This window comes from Silene latifolia, chromosome 5 (assembly GCF_048544455.1).
Source record: "Silene latifolia isolate original U9 population chromosome 5, ASM4854445v1, whole genome shotgun sequence".
Lineage (NCBI taxonomy): Eukaryota > Viridiplantae > Streptophyta > Magnoliopsida > Caryophyllales > Caryophyllaceae > Silene > Silene latifolia.
This window is the reverse complement of record NC_133530.1, coordinates 12,896,107-12,921,130: the sequence shown is the minus strand read 5'-3', so window position 1 is coordinate 12,921,130 and position 25,024 is coordinate 12,896,107. Positions and strand designations below refer to the sequence as shown.

General features: G+C 37.6%; 3 protein-coding genes and 2 long non-coding RNA genes across 11 annotated transcripts; 1 reads left to right on the top strand and 4 right to left on the bottom strand.

Moving 5' to 3' along the window:
- Positions 1-265: 265 nt before the first annotated feature.
- LOC141656770 (uncharacterized) lies at positions 266-2,235 on the bottom strand. Its single transcript, XR_012548562.1, has 2 exons — positions 1,758-2,235; positions 266-839 (listed from the first exon to the last, which is right to left on the bottom strand). It is a non-coding gene; the product is annotated as an uncharacterized LOC141656770 (long non-coding RNA).
- Positions 2,236-2,628: 393 nt separating this feature from the next.
- Positions 2,629-4,424, bottom strand: LOC141655909 (protein CANDIDATE G-PROTEIN COUPLED RECEPTOR 7-like). The gene has a single exon (XM_074462908.1). The coding sequence runs from the start codon at positions 4,300-4,302 to the stop codon at positions 2,965-2,967; it is 1,338 nt and encodes a 445-aa protein (XP_074319009.1). The 5' UTR covers positions 4,303-4,424; the 3' UTR covers positions 2,629-2,964.
- Positions 4,425-4,794: 370 nt separating this feature from the next.
- On the bottom strand, positions 4,795-8,255 carry LOC141656769 (uncharacterized). Its single transcript, XR_012548561.1, has 2 exons — positions 7,896-8,255; positions 4,795-5,208 (listed from the first exon to the last, which is right to left on the bottom strand). It is a non-coding gene; the product is annotated as an uncharacterized LOC141656769 (long non-coding RNA).
- Positions 8,256-10,419: 2,164 nt separating this feature from the next.
- On the top strand, positions 10,420-13,128 carry LOC141656768 (GRF1-interacting factor 3-like). The gene is made up of 4 exons (XM_074463820.1): positions 10,420-10,754; positions 10,914-10,990; positions 12,269-12,416; positions 12,520-13,128. Exons 1-4 carry the CDS (start codon positions 10,677-10,679, stop codon positions 12,823-12,825), a joined length of 609 nt encoding a protein of 202 aa, XP_074319921.1. The 5' UTR covers positions 10,420-10,676; the 3' UTR covers positions 12,826-13,128.
- Positions 13,129-14,355: 1,227 nt separating this feature from the next.
- LOC141656766 (uncharacterized) lies at positions 14,356-23,515 on the bottom strand. 7 transcript variants are annotated; one of them, XM_074463814.1, is made up of 16 exons: positions 22,928-23,515; positions 22,744-22,794; positions 22,397-22,642; positions 22,206-22,304; positions 22,056-22,111; positions 21,825-21,936; positions 21,504-21,674; positions 20,793-21,059; positions 18,633-18,842; positions 18,342-18,542; positions 18,141-18,266; positions 16,878-17,171; positions 16,671-16,769; positions 15,747-16,210; positions 15,597-15,632; positions 14,356-14,667 (listed from the first exon to the last, which is right to left on the bottom strand). In XM_074463814.1, coding segments are annotated over exons 1-16 (2,550 nt in total). In that variant the 5' UTR covers positions 23,045-23,515; the 3' UTR covers positions 14,356-14,666. The 7 variants fall into 7 exon arrangements, with proteins under 7 accessions (XP_074319915.1, XP_074319918.1, XP_074319920.1 ...); XM_074463817.1 differs by having other exon boundaries at positions 22,397-22,636; positions 22,928-23,336; XM_074463819.1 differs by having other exon boundaries at positions 22,397-22,633; positions 22,928-23,333.
- Positions 23,516-25,024: the final 1,509 nt, after the last annotated feature.

Below are 25,024 nucleotides of genomic sequence, written 5' to 3'. Positions count from 1 at the left end.
TTTCAAGTCCCATATTGATGGTGGACTTAGCAACTAGAGAAGTATGTTTGTATGTATATAGTGTATGTTGTATATCATAACATCTTATTCTTATAAGGAGGAAATATATCGCATTCAGTGACTTACTAAATGTGATTTAACATCATAACAATGAAGCAATTAAATGGAAATAATGTGCCATTACAACTTTTAATATCCGACAGTTACAAATTTCAATAATCACAATCCATGTCACATAAATCTAAATTTTTTGTCATACACTTCATTAATTAATCACTCAAATGCTTCTTATTCATAGTTTCATACATCAAGGCAACATTGTATTAAATGTTACATGAACGTAGTTAAGTAGATAATCAATACACAAAACATAATCACAAATTATTAAATAAGACGGTTTCACACAGCAAGACCGTCTTTTTCTATACAAGACAACTCATCATTTAGCACTATCAAATAAATGGGTGTTTTTAAGAAAATGACCGTCTCAGAGTATAAAACCGCTAACTCAATATCTACCGTAGGTAGTTAGATAGCTCGAACGGGAACATGAATAAATTTCATGTGCTCGGTTTTGGTAATCTTTGGAACAGAAATATGTAGCACACCGTTCTTAAGCACGGCTTGTGTCTCTTCCTTGGCACAATATAAAGGCAAGTGAAGTTTGCAATCAAATGGACTATGTATCTTCCTTCCAAATGCATCTTCCCCTTCACTTCCCTTTATCACCAACAAGTTGTCCACTACGTGTACGTCGATATCCTGCGCTGCTAGCCCCGGCATGTCGAACCACATTCTTATCTCGTTTTCATCCTCTGTCGTGTTCCATGGTGTCCTCACTGCCGAGTCATAAACAAATTTACTGTTTCATGTAATTTTCCAATGTGTGTTTTATAATGGCTAGATAAAAAGTTGATAATTATAACTTGGTAAGTCGACATGGCGAAAAATTGATACAACACATTGGGTAAAAATTAGACTAGATAAGAGAAATACGTAACAAAGATAATGAGTGGTGGAGCGAGGGGTTAGCTAGCAGAGACCGTGACACCCCTAAATTAAGGAACATATTGATCGAACAAATTAAATTAAGGGATATTCTACATGGTACCCCTTAATTTTTCGACTTTCTACATGTTACCCCTAATTGTTGTCATTATCACTAAGTATACCCCTAAACTTTATTGTTCGTTAATTAAACTTAGTTTTAGGCGCTAAGTGGTGACTTGGATGCGTAACCAAGCATGTCATTTATTATCCCATGACATAAGGACTCTATTATGCTCAATATCCATCTCGATCCTAATATTTATTGATATATATGGGCTAAAAAAATTCGACGAAAAATTTATTGATTCCCTGCCAAATTATCACGTTTAAAGATGGATATTGAGCCTAATAGAGTCCTTATGTCATGAGAGTGATAAATGACAAGCTTTACGCGTCTAAGTAATCACTTAACGCCTAAAACTAAGTTTAATTGACGGAAAATAAAATTTAGGGGTACACTTAGTGATAATGACAACAATTAGGGGTACCATTTATATTTTAAAAAGTGTAGGGGTACCATGTAGAAAGTCGAAAAATTGAGGGATACCATGTAGAATATCCCTTAAATTAAATATTTCCCCTGATCAATTGAATTGTTTACATTTTTCAAAAGTATCCTCACATGTTTTGAAAAACGTAAACAATTCAATGGAATAGAGGAAGTATGCGATACTATGCCAAAGGGAGAGGTAGAGTAGTTGACATACTATAAGGAGAAGTGTCAATCATAGCAACACTTTTGTTAAGATGCAATGGAGTAAGAGGGGTCAGCATCTCCTTGCGCACAAGAGGATCAACATTTCTAACAACGTCCCTACCCAATCGATCTTCCTCGAGCTCAGCTCTCACCACCATCGACCTCCTTGACGATGTCAAGCCTTGAAATGTTACAGATTTTGGGCCTGGCCCAATTGCTGGCCCAGATGAGACCTTGTTTAGCATTAGAGGCGAAACCGAGCAGTTAAGCACCATGTTTGCCATTTTCAAGTAAAACTAAGGTAATTAAATTTTATAAATATTTAATGATTATATGATGTGCTTAGTATTGTAGCATTTATATACAGGGGAGTCTTGGATGTGTGTTTGTAACGGTTGATTGAGAACCCTGTACCTTGCTTTGGTTCTTGGCAAAGGACTAAAGGGTCACTTGTCTAGTGGTTTATCTAGATACCAATGGACAGTGTATTGTACCTCACTAAATGCAATTTATTCGGCTTTTTGTCTAGTGTTTCGCTAAGCCTTGAACTAGACGCGCTTTTTTAAATCAAGAAATCATATAGAAGTTCATTTTATAGTTCTCACGTGTATTGTTGTCTCATACTCTCATACGTAACTAACAGAAAATTAAAGGAGCTCAAATCACATATGACTCGAGACTCTGGATTGTTATATACGGAGTACAAATTGCAATGGTGAGGGTTTATTTAAAAGGTGTATAGAGACATTTTTTCTAGTGTATGTTTTGCTGAGCCTTGACCTAGGCACGCGTTTTTAAACAAAACAAAAATCAAATAGAAGTTCATTTTATCATCGGTGTGAGACAGAATTTGGGTAGTTCTCACATGTGAAACTGTCTCATACATAACTCACGGAAAAGGAGCTCAAATCACATATGACACCAAACAATCGCCAATAGCGATCGCCTCAACACAGAGGTTAAACCAATGAAATTCTTCTGATAAACAAAGTTGCATTCTGATTTTCTACTGGTGCTCCTCTATACAAAATACTAGGACTAACTTACAGAAGAAACAGAACTGAACTGAAGCGATAACAATAGCAAAAGATGAGTGAAACGGAATCACTGAGATTAAAATGGCAGCATACATGTTAATGCATTACTGCAGGCAGCGAAAGCTAGCACAATGTTGAAAGCTTTTGATCGCTTCAGGATTGCTCGATTTACAAGTCATGCTAATCTTCATCTACACTCAACATTTCAACAGCGGCTTCTTCTTCTTCATCATCAACAACAAAGTAAGGATTATGCAACTTCGGCCTAAAATTGTACCCGGTAAACACATAGAAAACAAGAGTACCCAATTCACCCGCGACTACACTAGTCCATTGATACCTATAACTCGTAATTGTTTCCAACCCGTAAACAATCACCCTGGTGAAGTAAATGTAAAAAATAACCACCACATAATAATGCCTAAACAACTTCAATTTCAGCAAATTCACCTTCACCTTCCCATCGGTCCTAGACGCGTCCTCAAGGTTATTAATCGACCAAACGATTGGGAACAAGACCGCGCAACAACAAATCAAATCAATAACCAAGAAAACCTCCATCCAAATATCGGAATCCTCCCCATATGGCCCGGTCTCATCAACCACAACCTGAGCCACATTCGACACCACTTGTAACGGGATCACAATCATTAACACCCTCTTCTCCTTGTCTTGCAAATAGGGTTTCAAAAACGACCACCCGGTTCCAATCAAAACAATCAAAGTAAACAATGTAATACCCTTCAAGAAGCTGAATATGTAGAACAAAACATCCCAACCATGTGCAGTCCCAGTTCTTTTAATATAACTCTTATCTTCGGCTTCGCAAAATAAATTTAGGGTTTTTAGAATTAAGACAGCAAGCATGAAGAAATGAATCTTATAAACAACAACCCTTTTCGCGTAAATCAAAAACCCCCAAATTAAACTTAGGGTTACATAAATTAGGGCAATTGAGAAATAGATTGCTGGTAAATTAGACTTTCCGGCGGATAAATAATCACGAATTAGGGTTTTGGAATTGAAATTATACATGGATGAGTAAACATCCATGGAAATTCGTAAATTAGGGATGCAATTAGCGAAAACAAGGGAGAATAAATTAGGGTTATGTATCGGAACAGAGAGATTAAATTCCGTGAGACCGCCATTGTTGAGACGATCAAATGAAAAGACAGGCAAAACGACGTCGGATTGAAGGGGACAAACAATGTCATTTACGGCGATTTGATCGAGAACCCGGGCCCAGGATTCAGCAGTACAGAGAAAAAACCCGACAAGGGAAAGATCGTTCGAGTCCGGGTTCGAGTTTGGGTTCGGGTTAGTTGGGTTGTGGAGGTGGAGAGATAATAGGGTGCCATTTAATTCGAGGTTACCCGAATGAGTAAACCCGAATTCATCAAGAGGGATAATTGGACGTGAGTCGGAACGGAGAGTCGTGAGTCGGGTTTCGGAGAGCGTGTAAGGGGGAAGGAGAAGGAGGGAGAAGATGATGGCTAGGTAAGGGAAAGGGACCATTTTTTGGTGGGAGATGGTGTAACTAACTTTTGAATTTTGCTGCTTTTTTTTTTTTTTTTTTTTTAAAGTTTCCGTTAATTTGTTCCTGATATTGTGGGATTTTTTATTGAGATATTTTTAGGTTGAGGGAAATTTTAGGTGGGTGAGATTTGGAAGACTGGCTTTTAGTGTGGGATATTTAAGGTCAATTTCTGGTGTACTAATTTTTTTCCGGGTTTGATTAATTGATTATAGATGATGGTACAGCGATGTTGTGATTGGTTAAGATTCGAGGAGTTTACAAATTACAAGTGCGCTTAGAGGAAATGAAAGTATTGCTTGTACCAAAAAATGCATTTCTGTTTTTGATAGGTCATGCTAAAAACTTCACAGTTATGCGTGTTTTAATTTATTTTTTTAGTTATGCGTGTTTATTGATGAGATCAAAATTCAAAATGCATTGGAAAAAACCTGAAATGAATATATACTTCTTTCCCTCATAAAGAGGTGTAGTTAAAAACGTACTCCATGTAATTTTATTTTAGGTGGGTAGCTTTACAAACCTCGGAAATAGCACGTGTACAATATGGGAGAGAACTGCCGGAGTCTAGTCCTAGAATACATCATTCTACTCAAACAACTTTGCTGATACAAAGTAGCATTACTGGTAAATCATATTTTGGATTACAGTAATTTTCAGCAGAGTCATCTCAGTGACATTAAAATCCAATGATTCATGTCATAAATATAATCATACTAGCAGAGCGAAACAAACATTCTCGATTGGAGTTAACATGACAGCATCATTAATCGCCTAAATTAAACCGTCTATTATGTAGATTTCACGTGTTCTCGAGGGACTTCTGCTTCTTGTAACTTCTCAAGAGAGGACACTCGTTGATCCAGAGAATCGTGAAGACGTTTCACCTGAACGAGGAAAAAATTGAAGCATAAGAAAATGAGCTTAGAATCGTACAAATGTGAATATTGGAGTTAATAAAATGGCCATTGAGTTGTCTTTATATCTGAACACGAGCCTACATTTACTGACTCTATTCTAAACAACACAATGCAGGCTTACAAGAACAGGAGCCTACCATTTTACAGCGACATTATCCCAGTATCTCAATGGCTCATGCAAATTGCGAGGTAGGGATCAGTCCGGCAGATGTACGCATACCCTTGTATTAGAAACATGAGCCTACCATTTTACTAATTACAATTTTCACATTTGATCACACAATGATGTTTAGAAAAAGAGGAACCACTTATTCAGAATAATAGCAAACAAAAAGTAGTTGTAAATTAATGTGATCAAATTTGGAGATTGAAGTTGCTAAAATGACCAGTTTGGCTTCGTCTCTATCATTTAATTTTCGACAAGAACCAGGCATACAATGGTCTACACTCTTAGTTCCTTTCTCATCCCTCAGAATCGAATTATGGATCGACAAGTTGCTACAGAATTATTGCAACCCCTGATAGACCACCCAGCACAAATTTCAAGCTAATATTTGCCTTCTTCCCTTTCCCCCTTCTTGTTTTTTCGCTGTCTGTGTAAATACCAAAACCCCGACTCTCCTGGCTACTTTTCTTAGACTGGTGTAAATTCAAGGACCTAGAGGGATGCAATGATGCATAGGGGTAGACCATAGACATACACACTCGATTACTAGCACAGAAGTCTACAAGAGACCATTGGCCCAGTGGTATCGTTGTTGTTGATCTACAAAGCAGGCTAGCCGATTCAATTTGATCCAATCAATTTTTCTTGATATTTTAATAGCGACTCTTCCTTATTTAACAATTGTGCCCACACTTTCCAGAAGTCAAAATTGGGTCCGCCACTGCATGTAACCCTCGCAGCGAAACCCAAAAATTCTATACCAGTTTCCCACTTGAGTACATACGCAAGTACGCAACCATTATTATGCTAGCCGAGTAGCCGCCCCCATTGACAAAGACGGATCAACACAACTACTAGTAGGCCAATAAATTTAAAAACTTCAGTGCCTCAAAGTTTAACAAGTCCAAAAAAGGGATCAACACAACTTCAAGTACTACCAAGGAATAAGACACTTATCTACAAACCTCATAAGTCAAAAGTAAACTCTATCAAGTATTCTATCATGAGACAGACACCTTCAACATGGAGGAATTCATAGTGTACAAAGGAAAGATTGGATTCTAATGAGATTTTTATAACTTGAACGTGTGAGTCTCGTATTGGTGAACCACAGGCACGACTTTTTCAATTACGTAAATGTGAATCAGTGATACCATCATTATGTGTAAACACATGAAAACATTTCCTCCCTCCGTCCCAATCATTTGTTTACCTTTGACTAAAATACCCGTTACAATGAATAAAATGGTAAACAAATGATTAGGACGGAGAGAGTAGTAAATTTATAGGTCTCAACTGTCATGAAAGCGCTAGATTTCTACATCCAAGATCCAAACAGAAACCTATGGAACACTAAGTAGCTTGTCAAAACCAGGGACCTTGCCAGAGTACTGTTAGAAAATTGACAAGAATGTCGACAACAAATCTACGACCAGTAACTGAAAATCAACAACCTTAGTTAGATATTTCCCTAGATTTTAATAATTTATTGCCTATACAAAGAATGTTATAGCTAGATATTTCCCTAGATATAAAGCTAGCCTCCTCCAAAATACATAGCAATTAATACACTAAAAATGACAACTCCCGTCTAGCAAATGTGAGCTAGGGGTGGTACTCATGACCAAGGTTCACTCCCTAAGCATTAAAACTGGCGTTGTTGCTACCTCTACAAGAAAAGATAGAAATAAATAGATGACAACACTGTTCTGATTACGGCAGCACAGCCGCTTATGCCAAGCACAAAAGGTTCTCCTGATGAATCCCTTAAGACTCATGAGCTCCACAAAATAAAGAGCTACAAGTCAAACCGTGAAATATTTCCAACATTGTCAAAGATGCCTCATCTCCTTCATGGATAGCTCCTCCTTTAATGACGTAGTAATCTTAAAATGCCTTTTAGAAGCCGTAAACTTTATGCCAGTTTCAAGGCATTAATCCACTCTTTCGAGATGGTTCAAAAAGCCTTTGATTTCACTCTCCTTCCTAATTCGAGGGTACAAACTCAAGAACCATCAATATTCAATACATCAAGGAGAGAGCTTAATTATCCTTTGTTTCTATTGATAGCTTTAGCCAAAGGCAGTCCCTAGCCTCGCCTTAGATCGTTAACCCGAGACATTCTGCCTTAATCAACACATAAAACTGTAACCTTTCTCTCTCAACTTTCCAAATGTCTTCACACAATCACACCATAGTTCACATCCCCAAATACCCATTCAAAAATTCAATCATCAAGAGCTAATACATTGTCTCCAATAAACACAAATAATTACATCTAATCTCTGATACATACATACAAATTCCAGTTCAATCAGAAAATGGGTAAATCCCATTTTCCAAATTAAGGTAACACCATCCCATATTAAACAAAAATCACATTAAAAAACCCAAAAAACTACAAATCAAAGGGCAAATTGATATCAAAATCAAAAAGGGTATACAAAAGTTGATAACTTTAGTACAGAAAACTAAAAAGGAGATAGACCTGATCAGAAAGGGAGAGGTGAGAAATGTTGTAATCTTTGTAAAGAATGTAAACACCAGCAACTGAAGCAACAGCTATTCCTGCGAAAAATGATGCAAGTTTAAGCCTTGTAACATAACCCATCTTTCTTCTTTCCTTCTTCCTCTTCGGACTCTTCCAATTTTCTCTCTTTTTCTTTCTTAGGGGATTCGGAGAAGGGAATTGGGCATTCTTGAGTTTTTTTCCAACTTTTTTTTGGGTGACGAGAAACCGCAGCCGCTATTTTTGGTGCGTACTCGGTAAAATCATAAATAATCTAACATAGCCTCATTCAAAGGGGTTTTATTCGTATCGATAAATTGAACTGTGTTAGCGAGAATTATAAAAATTCAGTTGTGAACACTTATTATCACCGGTTTGGATCAATTTAGTCACAATTACGGATTCAGGCGAGTAAATTGGATTGTACCTAACTCCATTTCGTTTTATTTTTGTGTGTTTACCATCCAAACCGGAAAGACCGGGTGTTGAAATAGATCACCTTTACTCTTAGATTAGGTAAAATGAGATTTTTTTGTGAACTTGATTGTTTAACATTGCTTTCGTGAGTCAAGCAAAAACATTTACTTTATGGTTTCTCGTGTCATTTTCAGGTGGTTTGAAAGTTGATTACTTTAACTTACCTCGCTCATCTGACCAATTAATAGATCCTACAACCAGTTGTACCAAGTTGTATGCTCTAGAATACGAGCTATTTAATAAAGTTTTCGAGTTTTGTTTTAAAGAAGTCGAGTTATACCATAAAATTTCTGAATTCACTCACTTAAACATAAAAAAATTAACTTTAAGAAAGTTCAATAAAATTACACATAAGCTCGACAAAATATAACTTGGTTGTATAATGCTATTGTACCACTGGAGGTATAATCTTATTTGTGTCATCTGACAGGATAAAATAGGCCAAACCTACTCTAGAGGATCAATCTAATTTTCGTATTTTATAAAAAAAAAATATTTTGCGTATATTTTTGCTTGAGTACGCTTAATTTATAATGAGATACGAGAAACTCATTTCAAACCATAAGTAGTATATGGGGTTTTTTTTTTTTGAAACCAGTATATGGGGTTGTTACAAATGGTCCAAGTTTGTCCTAATAAATGTATTTTTATTGGTTTATTATAAGTTATAGCATGTAAATGTTATGATAGACAATTAATACATGCAATCTATTATGAACTTCAAACATTATTGATGCATACTACATGATGCAAACAACGTATATAACCTACATCCTCAATTTCAACGGAGCTTTAACGTTTCTCCACCTTAAGTAACTTCGCTTTTTTTTTCAATTCTTCTTCTATTTGGTTTTAGATCTATAGGTCACAAATTTTATCAAAAGACTTTTTTTCGAACATCTAAAGAAAAAAAACACGAGCCAGACACTAGATTTTGTGTTGGTATGCCGCCTTTGTCCACGTAAGATTGGAAATTTTAACCTAAAACACGGGGTAGACACGGCATTAAGAATAGCGTGTGTATGTAACATAGTCACTATTTGACAACACGTAAATGGCATGACAAACAATTAATACATGCAATCTATTACAGACTGCAAACATTACACATGCATACAGTGTATGTAACAATTTCGTCCTCCATTTAAACAGAGTTTAACGTTTCCTTATTCTTCTTGTATTTACACCATTGTAATTTAAATTCAGATTTAAATTGAAATTAGCCAAATAAGTGATAAATTTTATCTTCACTGTGAAATGCTTGGTTTTATTTTACGGTGTTGCTTTTTCACATACGGATTTTACTCTATTACATACGTCATTTACAATTATGCCCTTGTCATTTTTTTCTCACCCAATCCATTTTTTCTCCCTTCCTATCTCCTTTTACCACTAAGTCACCAACGTCCAACACCACCTCTGGTTAGTCTTCCCGCCGGCATACCTCGCTCCGGTTGAACTCACGCCGGCCGACCTCGGCCTCCGTCCCTCGCTCCGACCACCTCCGTGAGTCGTGACTGCTCCTCTCTACGCACTCCCATGCCCGTGTTCAGCCCCTGATCTGGTTGTCGGCGAGCCTCCCCCTTCGCTGGTCGACGTTGCTCCGGCGTTCATGGACGGCCTTTCTCCCGCCACCACCACTCGTGGTCTCCGCCCTTCCCTCTAACGCACTCCCCTCCCCCTGCAACCCCCCTTCCCCACAATCCCCCTTCCCCTGCTCTCCCACCACCACAGACTACCACCCTCCCTCTAATCCAGCGACCCATCCCCGACCTTTCCTGTCCCACCCCAGACCGTCCACCCAGCAAACCACCACGCCTTCCGCCAACCATCAACATAATTGATAGTATTTGATAAATTAAATTAAGTTACTCATTTGTAAACCCTAATTTTAGGACAAAAGGGTATGATACGGAAATTTAATGAAAAAATGTATGTGAAAGAGTAAAGACCGTATGTGAAAAAAGCAATACCCTTATTTTATATCTTAAAGATCACAAATTTTCTCCAAAGACTATTTTCAAACACCTAAAGCCAAAAAAAAAAAAAAAAAAAAAAAAAAAAAAAAAAAAAAAAAATTTAAAGAAAAATGAAAATGTAAACTTGATTTTTTGTTGGTATGCCGCCTTTGTCCAAACTTCAATTCCCCCTTTTTGCAAAGTTGCTCCCTAACATTTCTTCATCCAAACTTCCTTAAATTGATTTCTAGGTTTTCCTAAATCTTCCCCCTTTCTTTAATCATCTTCATAATACACTCAAGAAACCCTAATAATTCATAAGAAAATGCAACAATCACCTCAAATGTTTGGGATGCCTACACAACAACAACCCACCATGCTCTCCACTGAACAAATTCAAAAGGTTTAATCTTTATTTACCCTTTTAGTTTTAATTTTTTGGGTACATTTTTATTTCTTGAATTTACATTAAAAATTTGTAATAATTTGTGTTTTTTTATATGGGTATTTAATTTTCTTTGTTTCCCATTTATCAATTTTGGTGATTTTGATGATTTTGTAGTATTTGGATGAGAATAAGCAGTTGATTATGGCAATCATGGAAAGTCAGAATTTGGGTAAAATTAATGAATGTGCTCAGTAAGTTTCTCATTTACCTCATTTTGGTTATGTAGTGGCTTTACTCACTCCCTCTCAGTCAATTGTTTACCCTTTTTATTCTTTGCGAGGGGGTGTTTTGCTCAAAGGTAAATAAATGATTGGGTCGGAGGCAGTATTTTTTGTTAAACTATAATTAGTGTTGTTTTGAAGTTCCATTGAGTGTTTTAGTGTTTAAAATGAAGGTGGATAACTAGATACTTCCTCCGTTTCATTTGATTGTATACGTTTTTCAAAATTATGTGAGGACTGAGGAGTACTTTGCAAAGCGTATACAATCAAATGGAACGGAAGAAATACGATTAGATTTAACCATGAAGCAAGGCTGAGAGTTCTTTTCAGCTGTTTGTTATCTCTGTCATTTCCTGTTGTGTTGGCTTTAGGGATGTGATTGGTTTGAACCTTTGAGGGTTTCGGTTTAGTAATTCAGGATAGGCTAATATATCTCATTTCCTCTAACTGCGAGTGCAGCTCGTTAGCTTTCTATTTTTGGAAAGGTGCCCTAAGGCGCCCAAAGCGTCTTGGTTAGTGATTTATTAAGCCGTGCTCTTGGACAGGCTTTTGCAAACTACTCTCTCTTTCCCTCTCCCTCCATCCGATCATTCCCCTTCCCTCCTATTGTCTCATACGGAATGTGTTTTGTCCAAACAAGCTGTCTGCAGCCACTTCTGTAGAAGTGGCTGCCCAATTAGAGCGTGTACGGGTTGTTATCAGAAAGAAGTAAGAATTCTTCACATGACATGGGTAAAACCCTGATTTTTTTCATTTTTATCTTATGGATAAGGTGGGAGTTTAGAGATGAATTAACCCAAAGTGGTTCCAATAAGAATTAGACTTAAATCTTGTGGGTGAAAGGTGGGATTAGAAGCCACAGCCCCAATCCTTTTTTTAGGGTGGCCCTAAATCCACGGGTTAAAACAACCAAAAAACGGGAATTTTGCCTAGAGAAATTGGCCCCCACATGCAAATGTAAGAGCAAATGTCCGTGGATTAGTACATATCACCCGCGGAATTATCACCACCCTTTTGTTAAATGAGCTATAAAATCATTGATTCAACTTTGGAGGACAATAGACTTTCCTGCTGTATTTAGTGACTTACCTATGGGATACCTTTTGCCCATATTTGAGAGGCTCTTGCAGATGTCGGCCAACTAGCCGATAAAGCTGTTTAAACCTGTCAACAGCAAATCTGTCCTTCTTGCTCCCTTTACACAAATAGGAGAAAAGAAAAAGGTTTTATGCAATTTCTGTTCTATAGGTATCAAGCTCAGCTTCAAAAGAATTTAATGTACTTAGCTGCTATAGCTGATGCCCAGCCACCTGCACCAACCGGCCCATCTCAGGCATCGCCGCAATTACAGCAACAGCCCCAGCAGCAGCCCCAACAGCCTCAACCTCAACCTCAGGTACCTTCTCCTTCATTCCTTCTATGGTGTATATACGTAGTATATTGTTAAGGAAGTTAGAAGTATGTTATATTCCATGCTTAAAAGTTTCAGAAAATTGCAGATGCCCATGCAATCGACAACGCAAGGGCCACCTCTCATGCAGCCTCCTCAAGCTGGGTTTTCTCAACAACAGACAGTTGGGTATGGGGGACGGTTGCCTTTCATGGGTCAGCCTTATGAGCAACAGTTGCATCATATCCAACATCAGCAGTCTATGGGAGGTATGATGGGCATGAGGATGGGTGGGCCCGGACCCGGGCCTAGTGGCTTGCATCCCGCCCTTCAAACAGGTCACGGTACTGCAGCCCATTTTATGGATGCTCGTACCAGACAAGATGGGTCGGAAACTGGTTCCGAAGGGAAATGAACTTAGAAATGCCTTGAACGCGAATTTTGCCCTATGTATAACAAGTTCCCTTGATGCATGTAAATGAAAACAATGAGGTCCTTCCCTACAGGTATCATTGTTTCATAGTAGAGTTATTATTACAATAGATAGGTAGGACTATTTTGCTTACATTGTCAACTGAATTAGCTTTCGGCAAGGGTGTGTCGTTCGCCTTAGAAAAAACTTGGATGTCATTCAATCCAAGAAGAAAAGAGAAATCAAGACCTTGGTATGGTGGTTAAGATTGAAATACAGGCTTTTGCGCCTCTTGTTGGCCAAAAATATTTTTTCTTGCTTTATTGCTCCTTTTTGGAAACGATGCTCCCTGAATCCCGTATGCAATGATGCACCGTCTGTTTGGTTATTTTTCTTACTATGACGCCAAAAAAAAATAAAAAAAATCAATGTTCCATCAGCTGCTTGATTAAATATCTCGTCTCCTATTTAATTACGAATTCCATGATTGGTTTACGCGCTGTCCCTTCAAATTCAAATGCCTTAGGCCTATGCACCTGTTCAGTGAGAGATTTTGAAATTATGTTGCATCTGGATTCAAGGGGAGTAAGTTTTTATTTCGCCGTTGCACCTACCACCAGGCACCAGCTACCATTCCAGCCTAAGGCGCAAGGAGCGCCACTTAATGTAGCACTGCCAAGTGCACCCCACGACCTTAGCCACTTATTAACACCATCCGACTATCATCAATGCACCTTTGATCACCAACTCTAGTCACCATCAACCCCAATCCCCTTGAACACTACGTAACTACCACCTAACTCTATTTCGCTGCACACCCAGAACCAAACCCACCGTAGCCTATTGGCCATGACACCAAGTCACCAACACATTTTCCTTGGTAAAAAAGGGTGGATAGGTTCGTGAACTTGTGACTAGTTAGACTACTAAGATATTGCATTTACATTTGATACCTTCTCGTCCTGCGTGTGTTTACTTACATAAACGATGCTTACAAAACTGAATGTAGTAAAGAGTTGATGTGAACAAATGATATATTTGTAACGATGTTTACAATGGAGTTTGAATATCATTTCCTCTCAATGGTCCAAATTTTGTTCAGGACGATCAAACGGTTAATTATTTAATGGAATTAAGAAATAAGTAACTTAAAATTTTCATTTAGAGAAAATGTAGAGAAAAAAAATGAAAAGATCCTTACTCTTTAAATCTTTATAATCAATATTTGGTACAATCTCATTTGAGCTTGATGATTCAATCGATTTCTACAGATTGCATATGAGCAGTAAAAAAAATAACTTGATTTTTTTTACCGTTCATCCCGTCATTTATTAACCCTATTCAAACATCATGAGAGGTATTAATGAAAAATGAATAAAACACAAGAATTTTTTTTTGACAGTAAGAATTTGAGTACGAATATCAACAAAATAATGGTTCATTTATGTTGATTCTTAAACCATTATTCTTTTTTCGTTGTTGGTTCTCGGTAATTAGGTGCCACTACTGTCAGGAAGGCTCATTCGAGATTCAGATAATGAAAGATATAACATTTCACCAAAATAGTTGGTATCCCAGACACTGCATTCTCCAGATTTCAAATTCACCGCGAAATATATTAAATGAGAGACACAAGGTGAAATTAGTAAGTTTAGTTTAAGTTTAAATGACATAAATAAATCCCGAGTTTGACAAAAGTGAAGCATAAATTGGATGGACATTCCGATTAGGAAATTGCTTCTTCACAAGATAATGGCATCCTAAACTTAGACAGGATTCTTCTCCAATAAGTGATTGTACTGGGCAGCAGAATGCATATTTGAGTAGTCGACTTCAGACGAGATCCTGTCAAATGATAGTCATTCACAAGTTAGGATTTTAATTTTACATTCCTAATCTCCCAAATGTTTGCATGCCTTCGATGGATTCCCAGATACCTGGTAAGAAAAGGCCGCTGACGGAAACAATACAGGATATGTGATTACAAGATATCACAATACACCAATTCTCATTTGTGACGGCCCATATCCGCCACAAGCTTGTGACGGGTTAAGTAAAACCCACATGGGTAGATAAGACAAATCGTTTGCGACTCCCTATGCACTTTAATTTTTGTCTTATGTATCCATGTGGGTGATACTTGACCCGTCACAAGCATATGTATCCATATACTCGTCACAAGGAAGGGATCACAATATCACATTAAAACGAAGTACAGTATAATAATGGAAATTATGTTTTTACCACTAAACCACATGGTTTTAAATCTCAATGGTTGTGGTATCAGCTATTGCGGCTTAATCTCGTTATTTACGACTGAATAATACCTCAAAATGTAGTCAAGGTAAATTTTAAAACCTCTACAAAAGGGTCGTGTTTCGGTGCAGTGATACCATGCCCAGTAGTACAAACTTGTACCGTCATACTCATTTGAGTCACAATAAATACGAGAGTTTTAAAAAAAATAGCATTATGATTTAGGAGAAGATAGAAGGAACTACTGAGACTCCAAAGCTTAGCATGATAATCATACAATCATTTCTCCCAATTCTAGGACTTAGTAAATGCAAGTCGCGGGATGCATTTTTCCTTTAGAATCTCTACTCGTTCATTGCAATAGGTTTATTACTTTTAAAATGCCCCTCACATTTTAGAAAATGCAACATTTTTTAAGAAAGGGAGGAAGAAATCACGAATTCAAACAGAATGCAAAGTACAAGGTACTCAGATTAAATCAATAAAACAAGTATGATAGAAAAGTAGAGAACACTTACTATCTTCTGGATGGCAGTGCTGTAGCTGTCCTGTGACTGTGAGTGGCCAAAAATGCAATTAAACGTTAGCAACTTAGCGTCAAGCCGTCAATGATAATTGCAGTCTACAAATTTAAACATTAGTACCTAAAAGGGAATTGAAGAGATTACCTTCCTGGCTGTTTACCATTAAAATTGGCAACGGGTCTTGAATGAACAGGAACCTTGCTTTGAGGGTTGCCCAAACCAGATCTATCAGAGTGCGTGCCGTTTTCAGCATGGACACGTAAGGGCTGGCCATTGAACTCCATAGGGTCTTTTGGCTTACTTAAGATTTTAACATTGGAAAGGTTTCCAGTAACATTGAATGCAGAACCGTTGGAATACTGGGTCTGCATTGTTGATGGATGTGAGCTGCTCATAACATTTCTCACAGGCTTAGACTCAGTTGATGGCATCTTCTTAACTCGGCCAAAATCAGCCATTGGTGTAACAGCAACAGGAGGGAAAAATGACAAGTAAGGCGATGATGCAGCAGCTGCTGCTGCTGCAACTTTTGCAACAGCTGCAGTAGCAGCGATAATTCCCTGTGCACCTTCTCGAAGTTGGATGTAATCTCCTTCAATGACAAAAAGCTGCACATGCAGATGAGCTCCATAAGACCGTAATGTCCTAAACTCCTAATTTGACTGAGGTAAATTTACCAGGCCGGACAAATGGGTCTTCGAGTCAGGTCCACGGTAGGGTCTGTTTAGAGTAAGCTGATAATTTTGGGTATGTATCGCCTGTCAGGTACAAGTCAGGTCATTTTTGGATTCGGGGATACCAGTAAAGGGTATGAATCCCATGCCTACAAAGGTTGTTATTTGCTATGTTAAATAAACTTAGGTCTCATTTGTAATTAGTCGTTTGGGTTCGTTCAAGTTCGGATATAATTCAGGTTTGGATCAGGACAGCTTCCAAGTCGCGCTTTATACTTGTGAGAAAGGGTGATTTTGGATAGGAAATTCATAAACCAACCAAAAATCGAGACCAGTGAGGAAATATCTGTGTAATTCAAAAATAAAATGTATTGAAAGGACAGAGGTAACATACTTCAGGATGACTAGCCACAAAGTCGTCGAGTTTTCCATATATCTTTTTGTAATCATGCCAGCGCAGAGGTGCAAGCATCTTTCCAAGTCTATTTGGCAGCTGTATCAACATGTTCAACAACGCATCCATAAGAGGGCAATTGGTAAAAAAAAACCACTTAAACAAGAATTTGAAACTTGAAGGCTAATTGACTGTTTTAACACAAACCGTTGAGCTGATGCGAATTTTGCCTCCAGGTGGAATGGTACGCACAATGGACGCTAGCAACGCTCTTTCATCCAGAAGTGCGGACTCAGGTACAGTTCCAGATGCTAAACTATTCGTCTGCTCAGTTGACAAAACAGCATCAGAAGCACAGTTTAAGGAAGCTTCATTAACATGTACAGGCTGAACTGATGATTCTAATGGAGATGGACTGGCGGTAGAACTTGGTTGCTCTGTCATCACATCTTGACTCACAGGCTCATTAGCCGCAATGCTCCCAACCTCATTCTCATGTGCCTATCGAGATACCATATCAGTATATTGGTACTTTTATTAAACGCATTACACGAGATTATGAGAACTATTAACCAAAATATATTACTAGACTATTAGTCACGTGATAAGACACCTGTGCTACTTTTGGCTTCATATACTTGCCTCTAAGTGTGGCAAGAGATGTAGTATATAAAAGAAGAGAAGACTACAAGCTATCAAAGTCAGAAATTTATGTCAATTTATTCAGGCCTTCCAATATTTACCCCAACTCAGCAAATAACAGTTTTGAACTTCGAGTAGATTGCATTCAAATTACACTAGCACCAGTAATATCCATACTAAAAAGTGACTCGGCTTGGCTGGCAATAGCCTAACGGTCACAGGTTAAAAAAAGTGCACAAATTTGAGATTATCTCCAAGAAGCAACCAAGTTAACCCTAAGAACTTCAACTTCTATACAAAAAACAGTGAGATTTTTGACAGTCTATAATGGCTTTTCAAAAGGCCTCAATTCAGCATTAGCAGCTCGGAACTTTTCAAACATACATTAAAATCAATATCACACCACACAGCCTACACCAGAAATGACGATAACAAATAAAGATTCAGCTAGCTACCTAAATTCCAAGGTAAAAACTCGACATTCGTTTAAGATTGTCTCCAATAATCGAGAAAGTAAGCCCTAATAACTGCAGATGCTACCCAATTTCCATTTTTCTAGCTTCTGGTTATATATTTTTAACCCTTGTTAGGAGGAAAGCATTGAAATGAAAGGAGAGGGAAGGAAAGGAAAAAGATATGATTGAACCATCACAAGCCAAATTAAAATCCTTCCAACACGAGAAGGAAATCCCCCTCCTATCCATTCTCCTCCCTCTCCTTTCTTCCTACTTTTGTATCCAAATAAAGTAATAAACCCCTAGTCTTTTACAGCATGCAGAATGAATTTAATAAAGTTAAACAATTAAAGGCATGGGTGTAAAGCAAAACCTTCATGTCAGTGGTATTATTGAGAGGTTCCAAGCGTAAAGCCTCATGGAATTGTGAAGAGATCTGCTGCAAGTTGTGCTGAGCTTCAGCATCAACAAAATAGCTTCTTTCAACTGACTCGAGAGTCTGCAGGCAAAAACTATGTATGTCAAAAAATTTGACTATATAAACAGAATCCCTTTAACATATAAGTAAAATTACCTGTGCCTCCTCAGTAGATGATATTTGAGAGCTAGGATCTACTCTCTGACTCATAGAGTTACTGAGATAGTCTTGTTGCAAAGTCCGCTCATTGATAGAGAACCCATAACTGTAATTGAACCCAGACCTTGAAGAATTTTCTTCAGCCTGGGACAGTGAAAACTGATCTGCCGACGACTTTGTGAGACCCTCTGATGGAGCCTAAAAACGACGAGAATAATCAGCAAGGTTTGATAATGAGGAAAAAAAACCTATGTCTAAGTAAAGCATATGAAACGTCTATGGTTTTACCTGTTGGTTCTGCCACTGGTGAAAAGATGTCATTGCCGGTACTGAATGAAAATGGCCAACATGGGATTGGGGAATATGTGATCCTACAGCCTGACCAGCTCCTTGTTGATGCATAACATAAGGATGCATTGCTGATACTTGTCCAGGTGGAAGATATGAAGGAATCCCGATGATAGACGGGGTAATTGGGAGACTTGGGGTATGATTGGTCTACCATAACAAAAAAAAGTGATTTCAGAAGATAAACTTAAAGCACAATTAGCGGCCTTCAGGGTAGAAAACTAAATTTGAAATTTTTTAATAGACTATGTCATACAATCATAAACATCCAAACACAAAACACAAGCAAAGGTAGTGGTAATGGTTGCAAGAAAGAAACTACAAGCTAAAGTCCATCCTTAAACAGTAGAAAAACCAGGCCCACAAAAACAAGTCTTATAATAAATGACAAAATATCTTACAAATCACAAATGGTAACATTAATTGTATAGGGACAACCTAACATTGGCACAAGTAGGCTTAAGTTGAGTAGAACTGATGATTTATCCAAAAATTGAACAAGTCGAAATAGGTTTTAAAGAAAGTATTACAAGAAAAAAGATGTGGACCCTCCCCAAGCGCAGGTATATATCTATCCAAGTAGCTGATTTGTAAACGTATGGATCAGTGAAAATGTTCCAAATAATTAAAATAAAAAAAAATGTAACCTAGGGAGCTGCATCTTATATGACAGTTTCAAATGTATGGCCAGTTGATAATGTTAAAAATGCAGCTAAAATATGCTTGGAGGTCTGTCTAAGAATAGTTCTTTTAAAGTAAAATGCAATACATGTTTAGAAATAAAGAAGCAAGAGAAAGATATAGAGAGCGAGGATTAAAGATCATTCACTAAACCTATTTACATAATTAATTTTCCAATCCAGACTATCTAGTATTCCAAGATAAACCAATTTCCTACAAGATGACAAAGATACATTCCACCTCTCATAAAGAAAATCCTGAAATTTCCCGCTAACTGATCCATCTGACAAAGCAACTACCCCGCTCTGCTGGTTTAGATGCTATTCAGGAAATCTCAAAATCCTAATATTTTAATGTGAGGACCATAGCCCTGAAAACTTGGGTTATCGGAATCACTCAACCCTCGGCTAATCGTGCAAGTCTATTCTATCATGGCGCTTGCTTAAAATCTATGTATCACTAACTATTACCAAAGTATCATGTATCATATGTTACGTATTCATATCGAATTATGGCACTTGCTTAAAATCTAAATATTGCACAAACATTAAGAGTGTTAAGCATTAATCCTTAACCCAAAATCACCAAATTACATAAAACTAGTGACTGTCCAAATGCTCTGTTTATAATCATCCACAATTCAATCCAAGAGCCAATCCATCTCCCACCCCCACTCTAACCTGAAACCCGCTTTACAAAAGAGAGCAAAGCAGAGGACAAATCATGGGGCCTAAACTACACTATTAACTACAAAGTTTTAACAGGTTTTCATCCCGAAAATAAGATATCTCAGTACTCTCAGGCATTACTACAGAATTTGCCTGGCTCCCCCATATAAATGTTTTTCAAACAAAGTGAATTCACAGTTCATAAATCCATCCATCACAGTGACTTATTCCATTTCTGAGCAGCAAACTTCATCCCATATACATTTCCCATGTGATAGCATACCAAGAATTATGTGACATCAGCCTAACGAAAATAAACCTCGACTCCTCAACTCCATAATTTATATAAAAACTCTTATAGTTGAGCAGAACCAAAAGTTTCATCAGGTCAGTCTTTAGTAGTTACGGAGAAATAGTTAGCAGAGCTTAAACTAGACCAGCTAAGAAGATCGCAGACACAAAAAAGTCTTAACCATGTACTGGGCAGTAGAAGCAGACAGTCACTAAACCACTCGATGACTAATGACACTAGACGAATGAAAAAAAAATAGAATAATATGATCATCACGAAATATAATGTAAGCAGTAATCACCAGCTTTACCATTATACCAATTACAATAATTTCCAACATGAAAGCAGTTATAACTTTTCAAAATTTATTATTTCTATCTTTTAAGACGGTGAAAGTAAATAAGAATAAATGTATCTATTACCAAATTGAACAGAGAATCAAGGTGTTATGATACCTACCTGAGAAGATGAATTGCCGGAAGAAGCATATTGCTGACCATATTCGGTATTTCCGTTAGCAAGACCTCCAGAGTTACCATTTGGTGTACCACCTCCATTAGCTTCAACGAGATTTCCATTGTTCTGTGCAATTTGAGATCCATCACTTGATACATTTTGTGACATGCTGGATTCACCATTATAGACTCCTGTGTTTCCTCTTACAGCAGCCAGTTCAAGCTGATATTGTTGAATGGCCTGCATGTGCATTCTCTCCATCTCTGCAAACTGGTATTGAATATAGGTCAGAAATTGTTTGTTGATATTTATTGTCGAAGATATGTATTTCCTTTAGCAATAGCTCTAGAAATTATTAGCTGAGATTCTAACTTAACACAAAGGAGAATCACAAACAATCACCAGCATTATTGTAACAAAGCCTTAACTGCTCAAATTCTCACAGCCTTCCCATTGTGTCGATTGATTACACACATAAACGTTCTTTCCATATGATCGAAATGAAAAAGGCACTTATTGAGGCTAAAAATACTAACCCAACACTAATTTTAATAAAACTAAAGTTTAGGCATACACATAAAATTGGCACACGCCCATAAGATAGCTTTTGAGTTTTGACATGATTTAACATGACGCAATGAAATGATGCAACCATGTAGAAACAACCAAATTCATATGGCAAAATATTTTATGTTAAAAGACCATTAATTCAACCTGTCTTTGCGAGCCAAGCCAAAGCTGATTAAATTGCTCAGTCCGTTCTCTTAGCTCAGCTTGCAATGTACTTGATTGCAAAACATCAATTTCCTGAACTCGACCCATCCAAGCTTGTGCTTCCCTAATCTGTTCGTCCTTGTAAAGTATTGTCTCTTGAGCTACCCTATGCTGTCATAATAAGCATATCACAAAATCTATCAGCGACCATAATGTCAGCTCTGCCTACAAATCATTACAGACAAAGGACTGCACTCGAACAAAGAATATCATATGCATGGCTTTAACACGGAAACAAAACAATCTGTGCTTGCAGCATACCTGATCTTGCAATTCCAACATCTGTCTCTCTTTCTCCTGTATATGTTCTTGTAGTTCATGTATCTGTTGTCTATGATGAGCTCTCTCAGCTTCAATGCTATCATGTTCCCTCCTATATGAAAAACCCGGTAAACTCATTCCTTAAATCACATTGGGAAGAATATCACCATACACAGTAAAGCACAATCCCGACTATGTGCCAAGAGAATCAGACAAGCTAGCGAGGCTCACCGGTAGTTGGCTATTTCATTGCTTTGTTCCCTCAGTAGGTCTTCCTTAGCCCAAGCCTGTCAATCAAAGACGTGTCAAACAAAATAGCTACGAAGAGCGCAAACCCTAACAACACAAAGGATAATACAACCCAATTTTCCTATAACATACAGCTTCATTATCCAATCTCACTGCATGCAACTCTCTTTCCTTCTCTTCCATCTTCCTCTCAAGCTCATGTATCGACTGTTCCTTTTCACGAAGTTGCTCCTGCGAAAACAAACATGATCAACCTGACAATTCCCAACTCCGTAACCAAAGAAACGACATGATCCATCAATTATATAACATTTTTCAACCACCTGAAGCCTAGACATAGTACTAGATTGTTCCTTAAACTGAGCTTCAAAAGTATTCTGCATTTCAACAATCTCCGCTTTCGCAATCAACTGAGCCCTAAGTTCAATCTCCACCTGCTGCATCTCCTCTCTCTGCCTAGCCAAATTCTGAATTCTTTGCTGCACAATTCCGTCGTCGACACTCACAATGCCATCCATTTGTATAGAATGGAATTCCATTACATCACGAAGCTCTTGTCCCTGCTGTACCTTAAACAAAAACACAACCCACCACATTAAACAACTCGCATTTTTTCGACACAAAACCGAAAACTAACTCAATAATCTATTTTAGCTAACAAACGGGTTACCTCATATATGGTACGTTCATCAGATTGCCCTAATCTCGACCGGTCTACCTCCTATATCAAAATAAACCAAAATCATCGTCAAAACCCTAACTTTTTACAACCAAACCCTAATTTACCACAATGCAAACAACAATCTAACAAAAAGTAACAATCTCCCTAATGCATAATTGTTCAAAAATTATACCTCATTTCCAGCGTTTCGAGCCGGGTGTTCCGAAACGACCCTCCATTGTTTACGAGACGGAGAAGACGACTGAGACATCGAAACGCCACGCGCAGCACTCGCTGCGGTAGCCTCCATTACAGATTAAATAGAAATAACAGAAATCAAACCCTAATTTTTCTGGGTTTTTCAGATAATGGAGAAAACCAAAACCCTAGAAATCAAGGGCATCGAAAGAGACGAAAATGTAGAATTAAATTGGGGGAAAGTAAGTATGGATGAGAGTGAGAAGTGGGATGAAAGCGATTTTGGGAATGGAAGGGTTTTTTAAGGGTTAATAATTAGGGTAGATCGTTGACAAGAAGCTGTAAAAAGGGGGATAAATAGAGAGAGAAAGGAAGGTGAATTGTGAGACTGGAAATCGGATAGTAAACAGACTCCCGCCATTTATAGGGTACAATTAATTACTACTCCTACCAAGGTACCTGTTTGGTATGGGTCAATCACATAATCAATTTTGGGCTATGGCCTATTGGCTATCGAAGAAGTCTTAGCCTAATGGTTAAGATAGAGACGTGTTAAGAGTTATGACAATAGGGTCACAAATATGAATCCCTTCCAGCCTTCTTGATATATCGAATTAGTTTTATGCCTCCTTTAAAAATTTGAAGTTAGAAGAATATTTTTAAATGAGTAAATTTGATTAAATTTTGCGGAAAATGTTAAATTAAATTCGCATATATCTCACCCTGCCATCACCATCGACAACACCACCATCGCCGCCCCCCACATCACCAATCTAACTTCACCTCTATCATTCTCAAGGCAAATTACCTCCACCTAGCCCTATGTCCATCAGAATGTCACTGCAACCACCTTGGCCACCCTACTCCAACCTTGGTCCATCTAACAGGCTAACAGCGTCATCTTCCTTCCTTCAATCACTTCCAGGTATGACAAAAAAAGTATAGAAAGGAGATGTGTGTATAAGTTAACGAAACAAAGTTGAAAATAACATAACCTAATATAAGTTACTTAACCCATGGACACAAAGATCAGCTAGTAAGGCGTTATTTTAGCTTAACCAGAGGTCTCGGGCTGGAGCCTTGGAAATTCAGTCGTGTTAAACCTGCGAGGGAGAGTTTTATCACCTTAGCGGGCTACCTGTCTCGAATCAAACCGGATGGTCTACAGTTCTACACCCAAAAAATACAAGTTAAAAGTTTCTGAACATAATTTATAAGACCTTAGGGTGCGTTTGTTTCGCGCATGGGTATGAGTTTAGAATCAGGAATTATACCTGGGTGGTATCGCGTTGGAACTCCATTCCTCATACTTTGCGTTTGTTTCAATTGTAAACGGTATGAGTTTGAAACTAAGTAAAAGTTAAAATATGTAACATCCAAGACTTTAAATAATAATTTCATCATATAAAATCACGAAAATAAAGATTTAATCAAATAATTATATAAAATATTTCATTTTCAATATATTATAATATTTATTTTCACATTTTTGTTAATTATAATTTGATACCTATAGGTATCAATCTCATACCCACCCCCCTCCTTTGGTATGAGAAACTAATACCTCATGGGTTTGAAATATGAGTATAAAACCTCCAAATTCGCAAAACAAACAGTTGGTATGAGTTTGACTCATTCCAAACTCATACCTCATACCTTTGATAATCGAACCAAACACCCCCTTAATTTTCTAAATCGAACATATAAAATTTAAACTGAACTTAAAAAGAGGTATGTGCATGAGGATGAATTGTAAGACGGGCTTAATTGTGTATCAAGTCCAAAAGAAAAGCACCTTTAAGCCCATTCACAATCGGACTTTTCTAACAACTAACAAGTACGCTTATTTCTTCAGACCATTCACAATCCAGGCCTGAATCTCGTGTTATGGTACGTACAATGTGCCTACTTGATTAAAGTGTTTTTTGCAAGAACAATTGCCTACTGTTTTACCTAACTTTTGGAATTCATGAGTCGTGATGAGTACCACCTAAGTGGTTACTCTCTCAGACTCAATCATTTATTTACTTTTTATATTCTTTATCAGAAGTGTTTTTAATTAAAGGTAAACAAATGATTGGGATTTTGGACG

What these genes read in the sequence shown, in the direction of transcription:
- LOC141655909 (XM_074462908.1), bottom strand. Translation starts at nt 4,302, where the DNA reads ATGGTCCCTTTCCCTTACCTAGCCATCATCTTCTCCCTCCTTCTCCTT.
- LOC141656768 (XM_074463820.1), top strand. Translation starts at nt 10,677, where the DNA reads ATGCAACAATCACCTCAAATGTTTGGGATGCCTACACAACAACAACCC. An exon ending in AAAATTAATGAATGTGCTCA is followed by an intron (nt 10,991 to 12,268) that starts GTAAGTTTCTCA and finishes TCTGTTCTATAG; the next exon opens with GTATCAAGCTCAGCTTCAAA. An exon ending in AGCCTCAACCTCAACCTCAG is followed by an intron (nt 12,417 to 12,519) that starts GTACCTTCTCCT and finishes AGAAAATTGCAG; the next exon opens with ATGCCCATGCAATCGACAAC.
- LOC141656766 (XM_074463813.1), bottom strand. Translation starts at nt 23,044, where the DNA reads ATGGAGGCTACCGCAGCGAGTGCTGCGCGTGGCGTTTCGATGTCTCAG. An exon ending in ATGAACGTACCATATATGAG is followed by an intron (nt 22,643 to 22,743) that starts GTAACCCGTTTG and finishes TTTTTGTTTAAG; the next exon opens with GTACAGCAGGGACAAGAGCT. An exon ending in AATGAAATAGCCAACTACCG is followed by an intron (nt 21,937 to 22,055) that starts GTGAGCCTCGCT and finishes TTTTTCATATAG; the next exon opens with GAGGGAACATGATAGCATTG.